The sequence below is a fragment of the Plectrocnemia conspersa genome, unplaced genomic scaffold (genome assembly GCF_051122295.1).
Source record: "Plectrocnemia conspersa isolate PC_06_02 unplaced genomic scaffold, ASM5112229v1 ptg000006l, whole genome shotgun sequence".
In the NCBI taxonomy this organism is placed as follows: domain Eukaryota; kingdom Metazoa; phylum Arthropoda; class Insecta; order Trichoptera; family Polycentropodidae; genus Plectrocnemia; species Plectrocnemia conspersa.
In genome coordinates, this window is record NW_028277170.1 from 1,722,501 (window position 1) to 1,748,873 (window position 26,373).

The following is a 26,373-nucleotide window of genomic DNA, read 5'->3' on the forward strand; positions in this document are numbered from 1 at the left end:
TATTGAAAACAATTAAAAATTGAGATATAAATTGTTAGTGATGACGCATGGTTTTGGTTAGTTCACGTATCCGTTGGTGAAATTTAATGCTTTATTCTCATTGACCTTCTTTATCTACTGCACAGTTCCTCTCGTCTTCTCCGTTGGCGCAATCAATCTTTCCATCGCAGAATTGGTCATCGCAAATGTAGACTGGGAAGGGATCGTCATTGCACTTTCTTTGGTCGTCGCAACGGGCTTTGTTTTCAGGTTCACTATCAGTAACCGGATCCAGATTAGTCACCGGCCAGTTGCTCACAGTTTCTGGATCAATTTCAACATCTGGATCCCCTTTACGTACCAAAATAAAGGTTTAACATAAACAAATAATACAAATAAAAGAAAGTAAATAAGAAAAAGTAAAGAAGATAGAAATGGATGCATAAAATTGAAACGAATGTATGTGCAAACGAGCTTACATTGAATTTTAATTGTTAATCACTGCTGAAAATGAAAATATTAATAATATTATAATGTTAGCACAAGACTAGACTATAGCATTCATTATTCTAATGGAAAAGTATCGTATCACAGTCAATATAATAGTGCTTATTTGGTAAAATAAGTTGTCATTGAAAATTATACGTAGAAGTTCTTTTAAAGTTATTTTAAATATGACATATACAACCAACTTTGTATGTTTACTTAATCGTAGCAAATACAGTGGGTCGCCAAATTTATAGGGACAATATCATTATTTTGAGGTTTTCATGTTTACATTGCCTCTATTTTTAAATAACTTGGTTTTGATGGTCATTTTTTCGTTATTTTTGCTGCTGGTGAAACCCTCACCACTCATCCGGGAGTGGCATCACTCTCCTGAGCTAAGGCAAAATGCAAAAACGTGTATTGATAGTATGCTACGACGTGTACAAGCTGTAATTGCAGCAAAAGACAGTATTACAAATATAATTAAACAAAATAATAAATGTAGATGAATAACAAATATGGTGTTAGAATCTTCACAATTAAATTTTCTTATTAATAAATAATAATTACTGTGCCTAAAATCATAGATATATTTTTTTTATGAATATAATAAAACCAAAAATAAAATTCAGAGGTGTCCCTATTAATATTTATAACCCACTGTATATTAAATTAATAGATATTTTAATATTCCATTACCATTATTACATATTTAATATTCCCTAAAAATATTTATGAGATTTAAAAGTAATGGCGGACGTTAATTATTTTTCTACTGAAATAATTATTAAATTAATAAATAAAATAAAAACCGACTCTGAGATGACACTTTTCCTAATATAATAAACATAATAGCATAACAATCATATAGTGTGCATTTGATAAAGCTTACAACTAAATCTTAATCTAAATAATATAATTAACATGCGGAATCTGAATATCATACTTGAATATATATAAAAAAAATAGAAAATATAGTTCTTATTCAAAAGTTCAATTAGAATATACATATATTTAGGCATTGCAAAATAAAGAAAAAGATCCACAGACAGAAGAAAAAAAATTTAGTTTGTTTATATTTTCTTATCGTGAGTTGATTTTGCCAATAAAAACCTTTAACAGTTTAAAAGATTTACACTAAAAGTTAAGTTATCAGTTTAAAATTTGCGATGTAATCTAAGGATTAAAGGATTTTATTGAAATGTATGGTTTTACCGTCCCAAAATTCATATGATGAAATGCAGTTTTGTACGGCCAAACTACAGTATCTACTCAATGAATTTTATACGATTAATTGACAATATAAGTAACGATAATATTTTATATATTATGATATGTATGTAAAAACAATTGTCTTCAATGAATAGACACTGTATGTATATGTATGTTTGTATAAAATGTAATATATAAAGCATATATGTACCGTTAAAGCAATCGTCATCATTAGCACCAAAACAATGAGGAAGCGCCTCTATTTGGATGAACAATAAATAATGACGAATATTATCAAATGTGCAAATAACTTAAAAAATGTATGTAAAAGCTAATCAATCAATGCTGTAATGACATAAAAACTTCCGTGTGTTCATTAATAAACATTATCCAAAAACGTTTAATACGTGATCTGATACACTGTAGTTATTCTAAAAAATAACGGATCATTTCACTTGAAATATTAACTTTTTTGGTCCTTTTACGTTTATAAGGGTAAATCAATAATGAAATCAACAAAATTAGTAAAAATTAACATTAAATTAATTTTTTTAATACTTCTAAAACAAAGGTATTTAATATTTCTATACTGATAGTTAAATATAAAGGAATATAAAAATTGCATACAACGTATATTGATTTACCATCATAATTTCAATAAAAATTTAATCAAACAATTTATTTAAATTAATTATATTATAAATCAAGCATTTAATAAGTGCAATTAAATATCGATACTGCAGTAGTATAAAGCATCAAGTAAAAAAACAAGAAGTTTTTAAGAAATTTCATAATAAATATGTAGGCATTATGATAGACAGATGATTATGCTAAATAATATAAAAGTGAAAATCATAAACGTATTTAAAAACTAATTTACAGCTGGTTTTTATACTGATGCATCGATATGTCTGTTTTCCTGAATTGGAATACATATAAATATTTATATATTAATGGGATAATATTTAAATATTTATTTTTAATAAATAATCAAACTTCGTATGTATTTTTGTATGTTCAATAATAAAAAAAATAACTACTTTAAAAATAAATTAAAAAGACAATGTAAGCTTCTAAATAATTTCATAAATAATAATTTATTAAAACATCTTATTCACGAAATGGAAATTACCATCGTGAATTTTGTATGTGAAATCGTCAGCTGATACGACAATCTCTCCGAGTCTTCCGTAGTTAATTATATGCTTATTCAGCACGTTCATAATCTCCTTGTGGTTATCGTTGTTGGCACTGGTGATATCCAAGGTGACGTTGCATGCATAATCATCTTTAGGAAGTGATCTGTAAGTATTTATAAAATAAATTAAAAAGAATTGAAAATTCGTTCCTGAAAAATATGTTTTTTTATTAAATCTTATTCAAATCTTGGTTTTAATAAATATTAACTCACTGAATCCTGACGAGGTAAGCTCGCTGATCGCCTTCGACCGTATCGTATATATCGTTGACTGCGGTAGTGATTGTTGTTGACAAGTTGACGAATTTGGGTGAATTTTGATTCGAGAAGTCGATGTGATACGGTTCTTGCATCACAAAAGTCACTCGCATCGTAACTGAAATTGTATAAATGTAACAATATGATTTGTTCATACATTGTTTTTTTTTTAATTATTATTTAAACATACTAGGTTCATTCTTAGAATCTCCAGACCCGGAAAATTCATCGTCATCAAGCTGAAAATAGAAATACTGTATGTTAAAAAAGGTTTGTATACATGTGGTTGGGAATTTATTGGTAATATTATTTGTAAATTACAGTGAATAACTAAATATTAGATAGCTTATTATTACTGCTATATAATGTTTAGTTTATTATATAAATATTGTAATTTACACCAGGATGCTAAATATAACATATTAATTGTATATTACATGGATTCAATGTTTTCATTTAAATCATGTGTACTCACCCCTTCATAATAATAATTGGGGTCATCTTCATCTATTTGTTGCCTTTTGAATTTCTTTGTACTAACTATCCTGTTGCTAATCGGTTCTCTTCCGTCATCGGTCTCAAATACTAAGTCATTATCTTTGAACTGAAAAAGAAAAATACATTTTTAGCATATATTTATTATTAAAATATTAGCAAAGTTCCGACTTGAAAATAGTTTATTTGGTTTGAAACTTGATTAAATGCATAAAAGTTGTTCCTTTTGGAGTCATTCTTTAATGATGTTACATCTTAAGGATCACATGTGGCAAACAAATTGGCATTTCGCATTAGATAACTGAGGTTTGAGTGCTCATTTTAAGCACTCCTAACGGAATCGATGCAGATCTTTAGATTTTAGATACGCATCTATAATGCATATGAGTTAAAAACATCAGTCTTTAGTACTTTAAAAAGGAGGCCATCATACCGTATCGAATGCTTTTTCGATACGGTATGTCATTTTAATTGCTTTTTAAAATGTATTATTGGTAATTACGCGTGCATTCTTTATTCTACATTATATCTATTTAATTATTTTTAGCTAAGTTTTGAACCCAATGTAGCAATTATGCAATTTATGGTATTAAATTCATTACAAATATTCTTAGCATTTTTTATATATAGCTAAATTTATAATTTTAGTGATATACCAGTTTTGAGGCAGCATTCTGTAACGACAAACCGCTTCTAAATAATGAGTCATCCAAATCCAAAATGTTTTGCTTTTAAGAAACTCCGTCAGATGCTATATAATGCATTCGAGTCACAAAGAGTTCGATTTTACTTTATCGTACTAAAAACTCTTGGAAGAATTTAATAGTGATTTGTATTTCAAGTGTAACATTTTTAGTGATCGGATTTTTGCTGGATATTCCGGCTAAAAATATTTTTTAAATTATATAAAAAAAACTTATTGAACTATAAAATTTACTCAAACACTAAAACACAAAAACGAGAGAATTTTGCAGAATTATGAATTAAAAACGATAATATAGAACGGTACTATTTGGATTTATGTTTAAAAAATTGGAACTCTAAAAATTAATTAAAATAATAAATTAATTAATTAAGTCATTTTATATGATCTACTTTTATCTATATAATGTTTTCGTGTATTATGTAGCTTTTTCGTATTGCAATAACACACATGTGCTTTGTTGTTGTTTTATTACTACAATCACGTAATCAGAAATTTATCAAATCCGTATATTTTATTCAAATACTTATACATACCAATGTGTTCAATTACCAGGAAGAAAGAATAACAATATGGTTCAACATTATTGTGTATAATTATTTTACATTGCATTATCAAGATGAAAATTTAAGGCTTAGATTTTGCCAAACAACTTGCTTAAACAATACAAAAATTGAACGAGAATTACTAAAAAAATTATGAATAAAAAAATTATGGCTGGCGATAAAACGTTATTATTTTGTCGCTCCATTTTAAATTTCATTGAAATTGGATCAATAGTTATGAAAATATAACATACTAAGAAATTAAATACGTTAACTGAAAATTATTATATCCAAATTTTTGCGTTGAAATTTATTTTAATTTTATTTGCATATTGAATTCGGAGGTTGAACCATTCAGATGCTTATGTAATTTTTTTGTCCGAAATTTCGTGTCCAAGAACTACAGAACCATCACAGAACTACACTTTTTTTGTATATTTACTGGAAAATATCAGCAAAAAAAATATTTAAATAAAAAACAGGAGAGACAAATGTTTTAGGTTAGTTAATACAGACGTATGATTATAATTAGCGCAATTTGATCTTGCGTTATTAATAACTGTTTTTTTCACTTGTCTTCAATAAAAAATAATATAAAACAAAATAGTGTTATGAAATATACACTAAACTTTTAAAATGTATTCTTTTTAAATATAGGCTTTGCTAATTTTTTGTACAATTCCTGATATCCAAAAATTAAATTCCGAAACTCGAGTTGAAACTTGAATGCTCGTTCAGAATTATCATATTTTTCAATGAAATGGTTTACCAATTTACTGCAAAGTTAAAGACCTTCTCGAATGACACTCGCAGTGAAGGGGACTGGAGTTTTATCTTCTTCATTTTCTTTTTCTTTTTCTTCGACGGTATCAAGAGTTATTTTAATGATATCATTGTTATTCATGACAAATGATGATTCATGTAAATGATTCAAAATCTTCCACACCAATTTCATGGGCTAAAGAACTTATTTCAGCTGAAACTGTGGATGTTTGGTTTATTTCATTGACTGCAACACATTCGGACCAAATTGCTTTCCAACAAGAATTTAAAATTTGTTGTCTTATTTGAGAGATAGCAAGTGCAACATGATTTAAACAGTCCAAATAGATTTTTTTTCGAAATGTCAGTTACTGTCACTGGCTCATTTCCTAGTTCATCCACAGTAGATCGATAAGTGCTCTTAATGTAATATTTTTTGCAAGTAGAAATTATGCCTTGATCCAATGGTTGGATGATGCTTGTGTTGGGTAGAAGAACAGTACCTGTGGATTAGAATCTTCCAAATATGGATGACATGGTGCATTGTCAAAAATCAATAGAACTTTAAAATCGAGAGCTATCTGCTTCATATATATTTCCACTTCTGGTACAAAGCAATTAGTGAACTATTAGTTGTTTAGTTGTTCTGCAGACAAAATTCTGACCTTTTAAACATGTTAAACCGGTCTTAAATAGTTCATTTAAAAAATGCATCTTGAAATATAAACCGCATAAAAATAGTACGCATAAAAAGAGACCCGAGTTATTTTACTTATGTCAAAAAAATGAGACAGTGCTCTTTTTAAAGCACTGTTCTTCAGTCAAGATGTTCTTATTTTTATTTGGACCTCATCTCTTTTATTTTAATGTTGGTGTTCTTGATATTTTTTCATTGCTTCAACATTTCTCACATTGTTCAGATAACGGTTATACGACTGCAGATTCATTTTTATTCTTAAAAAAAAACTAGCACAATTCGTGTCTAAGAATAACTTAATTCATTAGGGTGAATGTTGCCCTATCTTTCTCGATGCAGCATTTTATCTCTTGTGTGTAGTTCTAATCTTCGTATAGAGCCTATATCTCAATAATTTATTTTATACTTATATTTTATTTATTAGTTTTTTTAGATACATGCGAATACCGCATTATATTTTTTGTTGTTCACTCTACTTGTGCAGTTTGTTGTTAGTACAAGTCCAAAACACAAATAAAGCGATTCAAGTACAAATAAAAATTAAGATGATTTTTCTCATTTTTTTTACAAATAACGATTTTGACATATCAGTTTTATTATCTAATATAACGTCACATCTCGCATATTTCTCGGTAGTTTGACTGCACTTAGATATTACACTATGTTTTAAAAATATGATAGCCATTCTTATTGATTACTACGGACGTCTGATTTGAGAGTATTGGTCAATAGGCGAGCGCAAACACAATTATCACTTCTCAGAAGTAAAAAATTCACATCAAAAGCAATAAAATCGTGTCGGCACCGTCGCAGTGGGAGCGCTCGGTAACGATCGTTTCCACTGCGACGGCGACGGCACGATTTTATTGCTTTTGATGTGAATTTTTTACTTCTGAGAAGGGATAATTGTTTTTTGCGCTCTCCTATTAGTCAAAATTCAGTTTAGTGTGCTTCATTTCATTCTCACTTATTCTAAGTTGTTATATTGTTATTAAAGTCTTTATATGAACGCTAGATAATTGAGCGTTTTTATTGCGACGGCACGATATTATTGCTTTTGACGTGGATTTTTGACTTCTGAGAAGGAATAATTGTTTTTTGCGCTCTCCTATTGGTCAAAATTCGGTTTAGATATGCTTTATTAGATTCTCACTTATTGTAAGTAAATATAAGTAAGAAAAATATGGTAGAAAATTAATTTTTAATACAAATAAAAACTTATAAAAATAATTATTTGAAGCTATACTGGAATCGAATCGATATATATTTTTTTAATTGAATTGGAACGAGAACCAGAACGTAAAAAATAACGGTTCGATGTCCTGATTATTTGTAAGAATATTTTTAAATCATGACTTATTATTTTATATTTTGTCCTTCTCAAAGTCAGTAGAATATAATTAATAAACATCGACCATTACAAGTATTGTTGTAAGCATATACAATACCACTTGCATAGTTGGGCTTATGTGTAATTTCAAAAGCCAGACCGCGAAGCCACCCTTAAGTCTCGAGTCGGAGGCTTTGTGGGTCGTTTTCGTATCTGAAATTTTTTAGATGGAATCCACCACTCGCGAGTCCGTTTCCCACCCCTTGGTCGTGGACGTGGAATACTGGAATAGTAGCAGCGAAGAGCCACAGAGAATTGGGTGAGATATCCCACTTGCCGCGTCGAAAATATCGCAGCCGAGCAATCATCTAACGGGATTTGTTGTTGGCCGCGAATGGGACGTGTCGTCTTAAGTGGGTGGCCCAGGGTTATTTATCGCTTTATAATTGCATATGAACACACGCGCGAAGAAATGGTGAGAATTTTGAAACGACGCACACTGCGGCGAGAAACTTAAAAACCGTTCATCATAATGGTGAAATATCCTCATAAATATTTTAAGAAAAACTTGGCGTCATTCCTGATCTCTTCAAATAATTCAGGCACATTTTTAATATAGTAAAAATATGTTTTCCTTCAAAAATAAACAAAATAATAACAATAAGATTTACTTGTTTGTTTATAAATGCATTTGTTTAATGTGACGTTTATCGATTGAAGCGCTACTCGGAATTGTTTTTGCACCACAAAATAATATGTTATTCTACGAGTAGCAACAACACATGTACTTGAAGATAAAAATTCTAGTATTTTATTTCATTAGTTACTCAAAGATAAATATATATTACGGTAAAAATAATTATAATTCCTAACCATTTTACCTGGAATTGTTAAATTACTAAAATTTGTCGTTTTTTATCATTACTCTGATTGATTGATAAATATAAAAAATATAGTAATGATTTTAATGTCTTTAAATTTGTTCAAAATATAAACAGAAGTAATGATAAGTATATCGAACGTATATCCGTATCATGTGCTTTAGAGCTAATGGCAGATAAACCCAAACTTTCTCATCTCTTTCTCAATTATGAATAATGATGAAATGGATAGCTCTTGAACTGACTGGGTTAATGCAAATATGGTATAAAATCAATTATTTTTTAAAGATCAAATTTAGTTTAAATCAATTATTAAAGTTACATTGACTATGAATTTCTATACTATATATTTTTAATTTCATTTAAATTTAAATCTGATAAATAAAAAGCTCAACAACAGCTTTATTTTTACAAAATAACATGTTTTTAAATTAGCTTTACGTATCTATCGTTCATATGCACGCTTCAAAATGATAAAAACCGCAACATTATACATCAGTTGATGTAATATTGCTCTCTTAATTTAGATCGCACAAATACTATAATATTAGTTTATCTTCATCGTTAAAAATTGTAAATATTATAGGAATTATTTTTATTACGTCATTTTTAAAAGAGTAAATACTTGGAAGTGTCAAAGACACGTATTGGCGAATCCACATCAGTTCGGGTGGATAAATACTATATAAAGGATTAATAAATACTATATAAAAATGTATTTTTAATAATCAAAATATAATTTAAATCTTAAAGAATTTAATGCAAAGTGGACAATTATGATGATTTATTACTAATTTAAGGCTAAAGAAGTGGAACCATTTATATGTGTACTTCTGTCTCTTAAGCAAGGGTCAGCAAACTACGGCCCGCGAGCTAGGAATAGACTTTATATTTTCATAAAATTATAAAACATTAAAATTTTAAAGTATGCACACTTATGGTCAACCGCAGAGGTAAGAAATTACGATATATGATCGTATATGGTGCTTCTATTGCTTCGCATTCCTCTATTACGTGACGCAGTTATAATTTAACAACGTCTTCAGTACTTTTTGTAACACTTTTGCGATATGTTGTTCTCATTTTCTGTGAATATTTATATTGGCATTGTAAAAGCCAGAAAATAAGAGACGAGTGGACTTCGATTTTAAGCCTTTAAATGGTATCGCTGTACATATACGTTTTGTCACTAACTTATACCACCATATATGGTATATCATTCCCGTTAAAATTGAATAGTTTCAATTAATATTTCTAAAGAAGCAAACTATATTGAGTTGTGAGAAATAATCTCTATTGAAGGTTAAATGTAGGATTAACCAAGAATTAATAAATTTAGTCAAGCTTAGAATTTTTGGATTTAATTTCACGCATTAAATATGGATCTGTATTTTTTTAATATTTATTGCAAGGAATCGAACCCGTTACCTTCGCATAATGAATTCGGTAATATGCACCATTATAGTGGACATGTCGGTTTTTGCTTCGGAAAGTCTCCCTCTGCGGCTGGCACGGAGGGTGCAAAAGCGCAAGGGCTCGAAGTGCGTGAACAAATCGTCACTTTTTAAATTTCGTCGCGCGGGGTGGGGAGGGGGGATGTCCCACAATAAAATGTGGATACCGCATCGGTGTCCCGTCTCGGTGGCGGGACGTACTTAGCGTTGTCCCGTAGAATAGTTGGTGAAAGGCGGAGGGTGCCTCGGCGGAATACTAAACGACACCGTGGCCGGGTATTAGCGCACCGCAAAAAAACGCGACCCACGCAGGGACGAACTGGGGGAAAAATATAAAATGGGAAAAAATAAAATAAGCTTGCTAGTAATAAAATAACTGTATTTAAATTATAGAATATTATGGATAGCCAGCAGTATAAATCGAACATACCGTGTAGACAAAAGCGTTCCGTACCTTGCAATTTTTTTTTAATTGTATATATATAGTATATAGTCACAGTAAATAAAATTTAAAATCTATCTAATTAATTAAAATGAGCCATTGTCAAAGATATTCTGAAGTTTAATTTAAGACAGAAACAACAAGATATCGAAATACAGCAAAGAGTAAGTAAGCAGTTTTTTTATCGAAGATACAAAGAAAAACAAGAAGAACATCTAGACCGCAAAAAAAGCAATACCTTGTATAGGCAAACCTATCGAGAGTTATGCTAAAAAAAGGCTTAGGTCAGACAAAGAGGTGCTGCAAGCGGCGCACAAGTAAATTTAATTACGTGATGATTTGAAAAAATACCAAATCTTATACCTTATTATTCAAAACAAGATAAAAAAAATCTCGACAAAATAACTTACAGCAATGCTTTATACACAGCAATACCAAAAATATTAATGTAGCCAAAATAAACTACAACCGCTGGAAGCACAAATAAGAAAAACAAGTTGGTTTTGAGTTTCAAGTAGAAAATTTTTTAAAAATAGTTTTGAACTAAATAATTATACACTGTATTGCTTATCTAACCCTATCTACCACGAAACCTCATCTCATCTATGCACTATTAGTGATCGATGAACGATTTTAGTACCGTCACTCGTCGTCGTTGGATAATTAATATTTATTGTTATTTTTATTATACATATATGTTTATTAAACATTATTTATTCATATTAAATAAACAATCAAATTGGTCTCAAGTAAAATTAAATATTTTAATAACAGTTTTGAATTGTAATTAATATACACTGTCACTCTTATCTGTACCCATCTACCATAAAACCTCATCTCATCTGTGCGCTATTGGTGATCGATATACTATTTTAGTACCACCACTCGTTGTCGTTGGACGACGATTTTTTTTATTTATTATATTTTTATATTTGTTCATTATATATTCTTTATTAATAATTTAACTAATTACAAATTATTTAATAATATTTAAACTGAAAAATGTAATTGTTGAATTTAAAAAAGTAATGGTAATCACAGACGAAATAATAAATATTTCATTCATATTTCTTTTTACCTTTTGTATCTACTACGAAATATTATCATAATTATGTACTCCTAGTAATTAATAAATGATTTTAGTACCGCACACCTGTTGTTAAACGACAATTTTTATTTATTATATATTTATTTATTCAATTTAATTTATTATTATTTCAACTGTGAAAATCAACAGATCAAACTGATTAAATTGTTCAATCTATGTTTATTGAATTTAAAAACAACAATGATACTCACAGATAAAATAATAAATATTTTATTTGTGCTTCTTTTTACCTGTTTCTATCTCAGTAAATATTATCATAATTATATGTTCGTACTAATTAATAAATTATTTTATTACCATCACTCGCTGCTGTTGAACGACAATTTTTATTTATTAATAAATTGTATTCTATATGGCTGAGTTAGTATCAATGCGTCATCATGGCCATTATTATACAAAATCAGCTCATATTTAATTATGTACAGTCAACCCCTCTATAGCATTGAGATTAGTACTTTGTCATAGAAATACTACGTTATAGGGGACTAGGCACCAATACAAAATTTGAGGTTAGGTTTTTTCAACTGCATTTTGAAAATTTAACGAAATCAGTAAATCAAACTTTTTCTCCTATTTTTTAAAGTATTAAATGACCTTGTATTTAGTTTGTAAACAAGAGCACGTGCCCTATGTTCTTATTGTGACACGCGCGCAAAGAATGTTTTTGGTTTTGCGATTGCCAGGGCAGTCAAACGCAAAATGCAATTTATTTTAAATGCGTAGGCCTACAATCAATAAATAAGAAAAAATAAAATCAAACTTTTTCTGTATTAGGTTTTATTTTAGGATATTAATAAACCACTATTTATTAAGTATATAAAGAAAAAACAATAATGGTAGAAATAAAAAAACATCTTGAATCGTGTAATTATGCATTTAATTACTGTCAGTGTCATCTAATATCACGTTTCATCGAGATCTTTTTAATACCTTAATTTCATCATCACTTTCATTAATAAAAGTATAATTTTCTTTATTGCCTACTCTCTGTATTTCTTCTCGAATTTTATAATATGATGTAATAACAGTAAAAAAAAGTACGCTATATGGAGGAACGCTATAGGGGGGCTTACTGTATTAATACGCATATGATGAGCGTGAATAAGTTGATAACTCGAGATGCGTAAAATTTTTAATTATTCATTTTTACTGTAAATTAAAGATTATTTAATTGTGTATTATCTAAAATATAAATAAAAACTACATATTAAAATATAAAATATATGTATTTTGCATAAAATTGAAAAATTTATATTTTTGACTTGTCAACTTATTCACGCCCATCACGGATACATACATATAGATACTAGTATACGAAGGGATTGCATTATCTAACAAAGCAATTAAAATGTGCATTCGCAATTCTCAATTGCATCTGTTGCTTAAGCAATCGACAGCGATCAAAGCGTTCAATTATTAGTTAAAAGTCATTATTTGCTAGAAAAACCGTAAATATTTAATTATATACATATAATTAGTATATTACACCCATATAATACATATAATAACATACTGTCTGATTTTATAATTACAACAATTTAATCTCACGCATCATATTATAGTGGTTATTAATAAATTAAATTTCTAATTAAAAATACCTATCGAAAGCTTTCAGTCAACTTAAACTAATTGAGCTATAAACATATACCATATTTTAAATATTAATACTGATAAAATTTGGAACTTAAAGCTGTATAACCGCTGGCTTATTATTAAAGTAATGCGCAATTTATTGCTGTATTTTTGGTAACATTATTCCGTTTATAAAGCAGACTTATATACCGGTCTTATTTGCTATGAATAGTTTTCCAGCGGATTTCAACAGGTGTGAAAGCTTGGCCGTTTTTACGATCTATTGTTTTGACACATTTTACGATTGTTCGTTTAGTTTTACATCGCAAACGCGTTGTGTTGTAATATGTGTTACGTTATATTATTGTGGTTAAAATATGTATCTCGCGAATTAGTTGCGGTTTCTAATGAACTACCAAAACAAAGGTTCTTAAAAGATTAAATATACTAATTTAAATACTGACTGGTAGATATCTGCAAACGATTGTTATTTATAAATTAATTATCGTTGCGAAGCAACGATATATAATTAATTTATGAATATTCCTTTTATTATTTATTCAATATCATTCCTTTGATTTTTAAGTTTAAAAAAATCCAACGCTTTCATTATTAGCATTAGTATATGTTATTAGTTTTCAATTTTTATATGTAAAGCACCACTCTTATATAATATAAACAATACGTAACAGAGCAGTAGCAAGATCTATAGTGAATTAGTGTTCTCTATTGAACACAATATTCATATTATTATATAATAAGGTCAAGAGAATTTATATTATATATATATCTGTGTTACGAAAAGGGATACTCAAGAAATTAAAACCATACAAAATATGCAACCTCGTTAACTTTACTTTAAGTATCGATGAAAGTATTTGCAGAGAAACTCAGAGAAAACTTTTGAGAAAATTCTCACATTTATATATACTTGGGAAAGTAATGACATTTATCACTAAGAAAATGAATCAATAATATTTGTATTAAATTATTATATTATTGTTTGAGAACCTTTGGCTTTTCATTAGCGTATAGTGACTATTATTTTGTGTGTATTGTATTTCATACATTAACCTGTTTATCGATTTTCTCTACTCTTATATTATTTAATAAAGAAAAAACGCATTTTGTTATTTTTTGCAACAATCTGATTGTTGTTTAAAAAAAAAATATTTGACTAATATATAGTGTTTAAAAGTATAAAAATATTTTAATATAAACATTATTTTTTATTGATTTTTTAAATATTTTAAAATTAGAGTAAACTAAGGATTTTTTATAAAGCTAATTATTCAATCTTTAGGCTAAAACTTTTTTTTTTAAATTATAATAAAACCTAATATATTTTATCTCAAACTATTCTTGTTCCAAAGAAAATAAATAATGACATTTTTGAATTCGAGTAATCTTATATATAATATATTTATATATAATATAGAGACGCTGTTTTGTAATATGAATATTTTAAAATATATGTTAAAAGTAAAGGTTAATACATAATTTTTCTAAAGCATATAAAAATAAAATCTAATATATTGTATTGAAAAAACGACGTCTTGTTCCATTAAAAATATATTAAGGATATTTTTGAAATTGAGTTATCCTATCTTTGTGACAAAACGCTATTTTATAGTATGTATCATAATATTATATATACTATTTTGAAAAATATATAAACTCAAAAGTGAATCAATGATTCAATTCAAAGTTTAATCTAAAACAATAAATTAAGGATATTTTTGAAATTGAGTTATCCTATCTATATGAAAAAAGAGTTGTTTTACAGTAATGCTATTTTTTTAATTTGTAACATAATCTATACTTTCTTGCATATAATATAAAATTAAAAGTTAAGCAATAATTGTTTTTTACAATTTCCAAATTAAAATTGAATATACTGTACCTAAAACACAACATTTTATCTTATTTTTTTATTTTCTTTTTTATTAAATCTTTCATTGTAACGGTGACATCTATATTAATAATTATGGACTTTTATATGTAATATAATTTATAATTAATAGATGTCACTATGAAGCTGGTGCCGATTTTTTATATAGACAATTTAAAAAAATAAAAATATAAAGTGCGTGGCTCGAACCCGCGGCATCTAGGTCACGAGTCAAGACCGCAAGGACTACGCTATTCCGACTTTAAGTTCAAGAATACAGTTACATATGAAGTCTATGATTGTCTAATATTGTGGCCCCGTGGTAAATTTGTTGTTCAATGATAAATATTAATTTTGTAGATTTATAGAATGAAGAGCTGCTGATTAGGTCGTGTCAAGTGCCTAATTTCACACTGGAGTCAAATTGTTGTATTTTTTTAATTGGACACATCAACTCAGCTCGTAAATCATTTGGCGGTGACAGTGGAAGCTTGATTTTGTAATGATTCTACGCTGGGACACTTAACAACTACAATTAGGTTGTTTATTGGCTGGAGTTTGGTAGCAATTTTAGGCCAGGGTCGCGGGGATAGGGCAAAGTTTCAAGATCGATCAGGTGGTTGAACGAGTCCAGTATAGTACCATTATACTAATAAGGCAGAGTCAAAACTGTTTGTGCTATTATGTCAGCGGATGTGGCAATCTAAAATTTAACGTAATCTTGAAATGGATAATTCGCATGTGAGTCATGGTCTAAATTCAAGATTTAATCGGAAACGTTCAAAATTACTTTTTTACGCCATTTCGGGCGTAGTAAATTATTGTATGATATATAGATCTTTCAAAGTACTCTATAATAATTTTAATCATTTTGTATGCTTTACACATCAACGATCCTGTTCAAGCATAAGTTGAAGTTTCAAATCCGTGGAGCAAATTTTAAACATATATACTATTGGAGTGCAAGATTGCCATTCATATTGTTATTATTTTTTTTGTAGAAAAGTTTAATTTTTGTAAAATTTTAATTTTTAAATATTACTATAATTTACAATTCCTATAAAAACAAATTTATTTATTTATTTTATGATATTAGTAAAATAAATTTAATTTTATCATTATCCGTTTGAGTGCCACACAACTTTTTCTAAGATGAAATATTTTGCTATAAATTATTTTTGTACTTTTTAAATAATAGAAACATGTTTGCATTCAAATGAAATACAAAAAAAGTCGGAAAAACTCATTTTATTATCATAAATTTAAATGCTACTCAACTTTTTCGTGAATAAATTATTAACTATCTTAATAGTTATAATCTCTTCAATGTATTAAAATATCATACCATATTGAAGATTTTTTTTATGTGCTTCATTTTTTAAACACTTTATATATTTTTTAAATTTGTAGTAAAATATATTATTTAAAAAAAAAAAAAAAAAAAATTTGTGGAGCAAAATTATCTATATAAGTGCCATTTTTAAAAGTACATTTTTAATAATTAGCAATTACCTTTATTATTTTTTGCATTACAATAAAAAAAGTGGGCATCAGAAACAAATTTAAATTTGCGAACTGAAATTCACTATATCAACATTTACGTGCCGCTTAACTATTTCTTTGAAAAATCAATATTTTTAACTGCATTGAAAATATGGTAATATTTTTTTGTATAAAAGAGTAATCAATATTTTTTAAATAGGAAGCAAAATTTAATTTAAAAAAGAGCAAAATTTACTATATTAATTTTCTATAGTACCTAATAATTGTAGTACCCCAGACAAATATCATCATGATGCCAGTTGTAGTATGATTATTTCCTTATATTGGCATGGACAATTAATAATCTACTAGATTTATAGGTAAATTCTTGAATATCTGAAGTGGATTACAAATAAATATAGATAAAATTTAAATTATTCGTTAAAACAGCTGAATACAACTGATAAATAATATGGATAAATATTTGAACAAAATAAATAAAACATACCTAAATAATATATATTTAATAATTAATTATTCATAGCAAATGCGATCTGAAGAAAGATTATTGTTGTCAAAATTTATGTGAAATCATATTATAAAATTATGAATTGCCAATAAAATATTAAACGTGTTGAATGATACAATATCATATGATATAATTGTAGAGATGAAAAATATAAGCGTTACAACCCAATACGTCCCGTTGACGTTGGTATGTATGCCTCGTAGCCCGTAGATGGCCCTCTTATAGGCCAAATATTACAAGTTATTGCTTGGATGTGATACGGAAAAGCTCGGGTTGTTAACTCACAACTCCGTTTTGTATTTATTTACGAACCGACAAATAAAGCATTCTCAGATTTTTCACGTAATTTAGGCAAAGGCAAAGACAATACTTCAAAATAAGCCAATTGTTTTTTTTTGTGCGTAGTCTAATATCAATAAAATTTTAACGATTTTAATACAAAAGTAATGATATTTATAATTCAAAAAACATAATTTTAATGTAAATAAAAAAATATACTATGAATAAAATGTAGAATGTAATAAAATGTATTACAATCAATCGTAAAATTGAAATTAATACGTACAAATCATAAGTTCAATATAATAAAAATATTGATGTAGTTCAAATATTTTGCTATGGAGTATTAATATATCTAAATAACAATATACCTAATCTTTATGTTAAATAGCGTAAGGGTTAGCTTCACTCATTGGCTATCGATTACCGATTTAGATTGCAACATAATTGCTAAGCTATGACAGAACTATTGAACCATAAAATGCAATTTGCATATCATAATTAAGATTAAGGATTGATAAAACACAACAATTGTTCCAATATACAATTATTAATCAATGTATATTAATATACATAATAGTATTTTATATATACAATTATTAATAAAGAAGAATCGTATTAATTAAAAAACCAACAGACTGTATAATGCCTTCTATTTTTATAACCAATAGAAAATATAAATTATTCAGAATATATAATTAAATATCAAAGCTTTCATCTAATTTTAGATATCTATTAACGTTTCTGAATATTTTTTAATATATACATAAGAACTGTTTAAAAGTGTGGCGTGAAAAAATAATTCAACGTGATAAGCTTATTTAAATAAGCTTAAGCTTATGGACAAGCATCTAGATCAGGGGTCAGCAAACTAATTTAGTGAAGGGTCAGTTCATAAATATTTTAGGCTCAACCTGCAGAAATTAAGTTTTAAATAAATGTACTATTTTTTCATGTAGTTTAAAGTTGATAAGTTAATAAAAACTATGATATCTACAGAAAAGGCTAATTTCCAAAGCCATTTAGTATTCAAAAATAATAACTTAGGACAGGTTTTAGTTTAAAAAAATTTCAAAAATCGCTTCTTTTGAGTGCAAAAAATAATAATAAAACTTCATCATGACTGAGACATCAAACTGCTGTATGTTTTGCTATTAAATTGGCTATTGATGTTATTCACAATGTGCTCAAACCAGAAAATCCGTTTTTACCTAGGTACATTTATTCGGCTGCAACATTAAAATAGCTAAAAAGTCAAGCGAAACTGAAGACGCTGTCGAAATTTAGCTATGTTACGTCACAGTGGAATGCAAAGCAATAGGAGCACCACATACGATCATATTTCGTAACTCTTTACAGCGAATACTTGGCAATTTTAAAGAAATAAAAATCGCATGCCATAATTGGCTGACCCCTTTTATTGATTCTCATTTGTTACAGACCTATTAATAATTTACAAAAAATAGTGATCATTCTCAATCATTTTATATTATAAGTATTAAAAAATATATCTTTAGATTGAATATTTTCAGCTATATATGATATTCTCTATAAATGATACATCTTCTTGAGTGCAGGTCATTATCATCGATATTATTACATTTATTTTTCAAAAATTCTCGAGATAAAAAACATCTATTTATACATAAATATTTATTAATGTATCGCAGCATTGGTCTCATCCGAAGTTCCTCGTTCGGAGCTAATGCGATCAAAACCCGACATCTCCTCAAGATACACACACACGGACCGAGGCTCGGTGTTGACACCCACAAATACAGTTATCAACGGCGGACCTAGGCCACCTCTCCGTCTACTACGTATAATCACACCCCTCGCTTCGAAAGTTTCGCCGCCGCTAATGTAAGAAACGTGAATACCATATTTTTAAGGCTTCCACCTTCCGACCGAACCATCTCCTTCCTCACACTCCATTATCAACCCTATCGAACCTCCATCTATTTTTCTTTCGCTCTTTGATTCATCTCCTATAGGGGGTGTCATTTTTTAGGCGCCCTTTAATGGCGGCTCGTTTCCTAATGCATATTGTGACGGGGGTAAGGTTTGGGGCAGAGGTGGCAAATTATCTGCAACCCCTTTGATGCTATGATTTATTCTAATTGATTTGTTGTTGCTACGTTTCTGAAATCATCGATATTGATTACAAAAGAACGCCTGAGAATTGACTGCAAGTAAAAAAATAGTATTAAAAGCAACAAATAAAAACATAACTCTGATATATGACAAGTACTCAAGTACTTTTGAAAATTAATACTCTCTTAATATAAATACTCGATGTTCCATGAAGAGAGATTTTTTTAAATAAAACAGCAAAATAATCAAGAATTGCATGGATAACACCATATAGGAGTGGATACATTAACTTCTTTAGAATTAATCCTAAACCATAATAAGATACAAGAGTAAATTAAAATCAACCTTGCTCTAACATATTACATTGATTTTTTATTGTTACCGTAGATTAAAAGGACATTGAAAAGATAACGTTTTGTGACCATAGAAAATATAAAGTCAAAATAGCTGAGTGAGCTGAAGACTATATCAAATAGTTTAGTCCACGTGGGTGTTGCGGATTAGTAGAAATACTAGCTTTAGTGTATTTTATTGTATGGAAATTTATTTAATAGGGGCAATAGCAATATTAAAGAAAAGTAAAAGTATTTATTTTTGGATTCAACGTGTTTTGCCTTGATGAAATAATTAATGGTAATATATCAAAAGAGTTGGCGCCACGTGATCACTTAATTTTTAAGGTAAAGAAATTTTAAAAATAAAGTTATTGAAATACACTTTAATTAAAAATTACAAAAATATCTCAAACGACTCTGCAATTAAAATAAGAAGTCGAATGTTATTCACAAGGTTATAAGGTCACCGATCTTATTTTAAAAATAACATTATTTGTTAAAATATATCAATGGCTATTCAAAAAACATTTTATTTTATTTTAATTTCCACAAAAGCTTTCCAACCCCTGATATATTACAATAACATCAAAATAACGCTTTTTGCTTTAAATAAACTATTGCTTGTGACTATTTATGTAACTGCTACTTTATTTTTTAAGTGTTTAAATTTCAGGGTGTACATGTTTCACTTGGAGTTCGACGATCTTTAATATGTGTACGTATACAATACACATATGTATGTACACCCTTATTGGTACCAAAGACAAGCAGACACTCCAGAATAATTTTCATGCATGTATGTAGCACATCGCAGAAAAGGAATATGGCGATACAAGAAAAAGCGAAATCATCTGCAAACGTGAGATGTATACCGAAGGGGCAACCCCATTTTATGCACTGGCAAAGTGTTAAGCCCTGGAACTTTTTCCTGACTTATTAACATTACTTTTTAAGCCAAACTGCCCAAGTTTAAAACGACAATTGCTTGGCGGGAGACAATGAACGAGCAAGTGGCTAATGTGTATTCGACCATGAATATATAATATATTTTATATTATTAGATCAGTTCATAAGTTCGTGCGAATTTAAAGAGTGGCGTGATCGACTGGTAATCTGATGAGAGCTTTTGAAACAGAAGACAGATGTATTAAAAATATTAGAGATTATAGCTTTAAGTAAAATAGTTCCAAGATAGTATACAAGTACTTTAGATGGTTCACAAAATATTGCTGATGGTTTCGCACAATATTTTTGATTTGATTTTGAGGAATATATTTCACTTTCATCAGTCAGTCGCTTCTCCTTTCTTGTACTTGGACTTCAGTACTGATCTTGGATATATAAATTCAGTTTGATTTAAAAACAACGCAACGCAAGTTAATTAAAGAAAAAATAACATTTCGTGCTTTTTTTCAAATACGTTTTTTATTTGAATATAATTATAAAGTCTTGCTTATTGCTAATATTTAACACCAGAGTTTACTGAAGCATATGCCAAGCACTATTTGCGTAAAAATATGTATCTAAATAAAATAAAAATGTATAAATAATACAAAGAATTTTGTGTATGTAAACCCTGCTTTTGTTTTCACTTCGCCAGCCATCCCTATCATAAAAAAATATTTTGTTACATATCAGAATTACTAGGAACTGCTAAGTAGCGGTAGATTTTTTTGCAATAAAACAAATATCTTCCTTTAATGCTAACACGCATATAACAAAATATCTAACATGTTAAATTAAGTTTTTCATATTTTTACCGAAATATCGGCTGGTGGGTATTTTTTGTATAGGTACGGTGGCCGATATTTCGGCACTCTTGGACTAAAAGGGATAATATTATTTTACTTTGATAAAACTACAATGAGCATATTCTACCCTTTTGCTTTCAAGCAATATGAACATCTAAATCAAGAAGATATCGTTAAAAAAATCAGTTCTACCTGTATTTCATTTTATAATACTGAAGGTCAATTTTTGTTCAAATAACGGTATTACCGGTATTTGTAAGTGAACAAAAAATATATTTGGCGTCGTGTATTTTTTTTGACACAGCTAATTTTATATTGTAATATTATGTTTAAGATTCAGAACCATATTGAGAATAAGATGCAATAGTTTAAATTATTAAATAAATACATTAGCAAACTTAAAACGGTCGTTTTGAATCCCCAAAAAATTAAATCAACTTATGTAGCATTTTTGGAGATATCTTTCCTACATCTCCCAGCAATATTATTTTCTAATCCGATTATAACCCGTTGGAAATCGTGGTTTGAATCTGTCAAATATTTGGATACCTATTTTGAAGTATTGATATATTTAAAAACCAAAGAAATAATTAAATAATTGTATGAGTCTGATACAATTACATTGAAACTTCAATGTAAACAGTTGGAAGACCTTAGGATGAAAATATAGGAATAAAATATTCTCTTTAACATAATATTAGTGGCATTATGTTTGCGGAAACCCAGGATTCTTGCAACCGAAGATAACATTAAAATCGAAATAATAGATACTCTATAAGAGGTCTCCCCTAAAAGCTTATTCAAACTCGAGTCACATTTGCTTTAAAATGGAACAAATGTTTTTTTATAGAATCCTAAATCAGCTGTTTAATTCGCATGTAGCTAGAAGTAAGTGTAATTTTAATACAAATAAAACATTATTGTTACTTTTTCAACAATAACAAGCGCTCAATGGTTAGAGGGATATTCACATTTTTATGAAAGTAGGTTAAATCCAGATGCTCTTTAATTATCACTTGCCACGAAAATAAACCATGTAGAGTTCGGTAATTGTGCTATACAATTAATTTGGTATCCAACCATTTGTTAGTACAAATATAATTTAGTTGTCACTGATTGTCGTACTAGACCATTTATAGAAACATGTTAAATAAATTGTAATATATTTTATTTTTGTATCCATGTTTGTGTTTTTCAGCATTTTAATTATTTTTTATTGTTTTTCCTCTTTTATAATATTTTAAACTGTATTGTACCTATAAATTGTACATAATTTATTTTATTTGCTCCAAAACGCTAATAAATTTTATAAATATAGATGCTAAAAATACGTCATGAATTTAAATCAATATGACCACACAAGTTACAACAATTTGAATCACCCTATGAAAGATTGTTTTACAACGCAATATAAAAAACATGTATGGACTGAACTAAAGATGACATTTAAATTTATTGTTTTGGTATTAATTTTTTCATCCCTTCGATGGAAAAGCACATGGGTACAAATTTTGACTGCAACTCTGTCAACTTAAAATAGACAGTTGTGTTTTATTTTTTATTTATATGATTAATAATTATTTTATTTGTTAGTGGTAATATAATATGATTATAATTTTTTTTTTATTATATTAAATTATAGACTAAATTTTATTTCATTATTTATTGACGGTTTTTATTATATGTTCTATGTTCAATAGAACATATAATAAAATACAACATAAATGTGTTTTTTTGGCATGCTACTGTATCATATTATTTTGTATATATTAAATTCTATGACTTTAAGCACTACAATGAATTATCCTCGTATCTATAAATTGTATGTAAGTAAGTTTAGATTTAAATTTAAATAATGCATCATTTTCTGACGCATAAAATTGAATCGAAAAGTTTTAAGAAATTTGATCAAAAAAACTTTTACGGTATAAATTGTTTAGATTAACCAAAAACATATATCGTGCGCGAAATATGAAGCTCCGTTTCGTATCAACAGGTGTCCGACTTCAAGCAAATTGGAACGCTCTTGTTTACTAAGTCGGTGCTTCAGCCGATAAATCCCAAAAATACACGATGACCCATTAAAAATATAGATACAGCAAAAAGCAATCTGTGCCATTATTAGAAAGCAAGTCTAGTTTTAATAGAAATAATACTCCACTGCATTCGATGTCTAGATTTTTTTATATAAATAATAATGATGTAAATATTAAATTGCATATCTTAAATTACTTCGCTTGGTTAAACTTTAAATAGGAAAATCTATACCGGTTTAAAATCCGATATGTCCTTATAGTTTTCTTTCCAGAATCTAGCGCTGAGTTTTTAACGGGCAAATAACATTATAAGCAAATGTACGCGATTTTCTATATATGAATATTTATTAAAACTTCTTTAGAAAGTCAGATTTATATCTAAAATATTTTATTTTCGAATGATAAAATTGCGATTACTTATCTATTTAACCCTTTGAAGAGTACCGCCGTACATGTACGGCGGTACTCTTTACTGTTTTGAGGTTTAGATATTAGAATAAAATAAAAAATAAAAAACATTATAATTATAAAAAATATATGTTATTTATTGTAAATTAATTTTATAGAGTAACTAAATTAAAAAGTGGGAAATAAATAAGCCTTACAAAAATTATTTATAATATAAAATATTGAGAGCTTTTGAATGGATATAAATTAATCCACAAAAGCCGAATATTACATAAAAAAATATGTAAAATAAATTAACTAAATTTAATGATAGAAAAGCGTTAAAATAAATTAATAAAACATATTAATACAAAAAAGTAGTAAATTAAATCAAACCAATAAAATGGTAAAAATGTTACCATCTATTGTTGCTAAAAAAATATTGAGTTAATCCACATACGATATTATTCAAATACTTTCTCCTCCGTTTTACGACATCTGTATGCCACAGTAGCAAATGATCAATTGGGTACCGCACAAACCTACCATAAGAAAAAATCAGCAGTCTATTCTTTGCGAGGTCTCAGAATATATTGGGAACCATTTTTGAAGAGAATCATTATGACAACCAAAATAGTTAATCAATAAATGATGATAATGTGAGACCTCATAGTTCACTAATAACTAAACTGACTATTATCAAATTTTTAACATTTAAATTTAATTTTGATCCTTGAGTGATAATTTTGAAGCCTTTGACTTTGCAACATAATTATTTTATAGAAAATGGAGGCATACATTTTTAAATCGGCAAATAATATTTTTGTAAATAAAGTATATTTTTAACTATAAAATTGTAGTTAGAAAATATAGTGTTTTATATGTTACTAAAATATGATGTTTTTAAATTAACGATTTTTATTAAAATAAAGGTTACCTACATTCTCGTATTTTTAATAATAACAGTTACACAGTAACTTTACTAAGCAACAGATTTTTTTATCGGAGCATTATATACGCAATAAATATATAAGCGTGATCAGTGCTATATAAATTAGAAATTTGTAGGTGTCACTTTCATTACAACTTCTCTTTTTACGTATAAATCCTCTATATTTTTGACACATAATACACATTACTTTTTTTCAACGAATTTGATTCCACTTTTTATTCAAAATACTACACACACGAAAAGTGAATACACGTGTATTTAATTTGCGAAAAATCCCTAGTTACTTTTAAATGTACGACCAAATAATCAGTCATTGAAAATAAATAGATGACATTGACAGAACTGTTAATTGTAAAATTAAAAAAATATAATCTAATTGGCTCAATACAATAATAAATATTTCCATTTAATTTAATTAATTTTATATATAAAGTATGGTAGTCATTGAATAAGTCTCTATAGTTTACTTTAAATATTTTTTTAAATTATATTATATATTAAATTATTTTGCGCCGTTTTCTCCTTTGATATCCGGAAGCACAGACACGTCTAAAAAAACTAGAAAAGTTTTCAAGGTGCGCCATGTGGCAGGCTGTTTTAGAATTTTTCCTGCGTTTATTATAAGCACTTGGGGTGCTCACGTGCGATGCCTCGGATCGCCGTTTCTTGACCGTGAACTTTTTTCCTCGAGGAACACGGCCGGCATACTCGTTGACATTGACAGAGCGAACGACACGGTGCGCTAGAATCAAACATCGTGGCGTGTTTATTTTTTGGATGAGAGCGAGGGCGAAGAGTGCTGACGCTGTGGGGGTGAGGAGTAGCACCGCGTGTAATTTGAGAGCACTAGCTCTTTGACTGATGACCCTCAGAGTGCGAAGGACTCGTTCAGTGGCATTCCCTTGAACCAGCCGACAATGCAAAATATAATTGCTCTCCGCATCTTGGTTAAATCTTATGCAAATCCATTACTCATAGTACTAATTTATAGTGCTATGGAATGCTACTATGTATAGTTTTGAAGACAATATGTATTATAAACAATATAAAGGCATATTTTAATTTTTGTTGTAAGAGTTTATAATTTGTCTTATTATTTAATATCAAACACTTTGTTGCAACCTGCACAAATTATTAAAAAATACATATTATATAAAACGGAGAAAAAATATAAACTATTAAAATCGTATTAAGGAGCGGATGGTGCGTCCTATTTAACTCTACCATTCAGTAGTTCAATGTCTGTAATGGTCAAGTTTTATTAAGATTTTTTAAACTCAGAGGAGTTCGGCTTAAAGTGATCGTTTTTAAGCTTAACTTAAGCTGAACCCTGTTCTCGACATATTTTTATAGTTTTAAAATATAGTTTTAAAAAATAGACAATCAATTATAAATATATTTATGATATAGACAAATCAGTTAAAATAACCCCTAAATAATTGCATTTAGCATAAAATAAATTTAAAAATGCTATACCCAAAACGTTTTAAAATATATTACAGTTGTTTTAGG

At 28.1% G+C, this 26,373-nt stretch overlaps 1 protein-coding gene across 4 annotated transcripts in view; it reads right to left on the reverse strand.

Annotated features, from left to right (window-relative positions):
* The window catches only part of trol (terribly reduced optic lobes), a 239,422-nt gene that overhangs the window by 148,680 nt on the left and 64,369 nt on the right, over positions 1 to 26,373 (reverse strand). For all 4 annotated transcript variants that reach the window (XM_088188446.1, XM_088188445.1, XM_088188447.1 and 1 more), the window contains exons 2-6: positions 3,612 to 3,740; positions 3,327 to 3,375; positions 3,092 to 3,254; positions 2,813 to 2,982; positions 106 to 330 (exon numbers count right to left, since the gene is read on the reverse strand). In XM_088188446.1, coding sequence (XP_088044572.1) covers positions 106 to 330; positions 2,813 to 2,982; positions 3,092 to 3,254; positions 3,327 to 3,375; positions 3,612 to 3,740 — 736 coding nt within the window. The remainder of the gene's footprint in view (positions 1 to 105; positions 331 to 2,812; positions 2,983 to 3,091; positions 3,255 to 3,326; positions 3,376 to 3,611; positions 3,741 to 26,373) is intronic.